At 47.8% G+C, this 1,274-nt stretch overlaps 1 protein-coding gene across 1 annotated transcript in view; it reads left to right on the top strand.

Annotated features, from left to right (window-relative positions):
• The first annotated feature begins 856 nt into the window (after positions 1-856).
• The window catches only part of LOC104277831 (keratin, type I cytoskeletal 13-like), a 4,978-nt gene continuing 4,560 nt past the window's right edge, over positions 857-1,274 (top strand). The window contains exon 1 of the mRNA XM_009874605.1: positions 857-1,269. Coding sequence (XP_009872907.1) covers positions 857-1,269 — 413 coding nt within the window. The remainder of the gene's footprint in view (positions 1,270-1,274) is intronic.

The following is a 1,274-nucleotide window of genomic DNA, read 5'->3' as shown; positions in this document are numbered from 1 at the left end:
ATCTTTGGTGAAAAATACCCTTTTTTTTTGCCTTTGATTTCTAGGACTCATCTATCTAGGGGGCTTTCCTATTACCTTCCTCACACAGGAAGGATTTTGACTTTTAAATAAGCATCTCACTGCATTGCTTGAAATAGATGTGTCATATAAATAAAGATGTTCTGTTAGTGGCAGGGACACACAAGTTGGACAATCTAAACAGACAAGTTATACAGTCCTACTAATAAACCTCTTGCATTGTCATGTACAGTGAGAAAAGTAATACAAGCAGTGTCAAAGATCTTAAATATGTAAATACGAAAGAGAAAAAGAGAACAACTGTCTTTGACAATAGCAGCTACACAAACCTAAGCGAAGATGGCAGACTAATAATTGAACAAATAGATGCATCTCTAACATGAGAGATTTTGGCCTCATCTTCTTTCTTTTAGGGAAGAACTGAGAGCAAAAATTCTCTCTGCGTAATTCCATCAAGTACATGCTATTCCACAGGATCCTGTATAAAGTGGCTTTTCCAACTCAGGCCGCACAAGGCAGAAGACTGCCTATTCTAGAAAAACCTAAATGAAAAGAATGCCACCCAGAAGAAAGTAAATGCTCGGTGTTAAACAAACACCGTAAGCCCAGCAATGGGCTAGATCACCTGAGATATCGGCACAAAAATATTGTTCAGCAAATTATTCTTGGCACAAACATCAAGATTGGTAAATGCCCTGGGAGAAGGAAACACCCTGATGGTGACACCCACTGTCAAAGTATAAATAGGGAGAGCTGGGGCTCAAACCCTGCAGTCCTGAATCTTCTCAGGCTGTGCACCTAACTTTGGGCTTGTGGTCAGACTCTCGCTGCCGTCACCATGAGCTGCGGCACCAAGTCTTCGACCAGCACCACCAGGATGAGCAGCGGGGGTGGCGGTCGTGCCGGTGGTGGGGGCTGTAGTGGTGGAGGAGGTGGAGGGGGTAGCAGTGGTGGAGTACGTAGGTCTGGTGGGTACTCCTCGGTGTCCACTAGAAAATACACCTCTTCTGGCGGAAGTGGAGGCTTTTCTGGGAGAAGCTTTGGAGGAGGAGTTTCCAGGAGCAGCTATGGAGGGGGCTTCAGCAGTGGCAGCTGTGGCAGGATTAGCCGCGGCAGCTACGGTGGGAGAATGAGCGGAGGCAGCTACGGAGGAGGGATGAGCTGTGGAAGCATGGGGGGAGGATACGGATCAGGCGGGGGGGGCTTTGGGGGAATGGGAGGTGGCTACGGAGCTGGCCTCGGCGGGGGTGGGTTTG

This window comes from Apaloderma vittatum, unplaced genomic scaffold, assembly GCF_000703405.1.
Source record: "Apaloderma vittatum isolate BGI_N311 unplaced genomic scaffold, ASM70340v1 scaffold16700, whole genome shotgun sequence".
NCBI classification, from domain to species: Eukaryota; Metazoa; Chordata; class Aves; order Trogoniformes; family Trogonidae; genus Apaloderma; species Apaloderma vittatum.
Note: the sequence above shows the minus strand (reverse complement) of the source record. Positions and strands in the feature narration are given on the sequence as shown.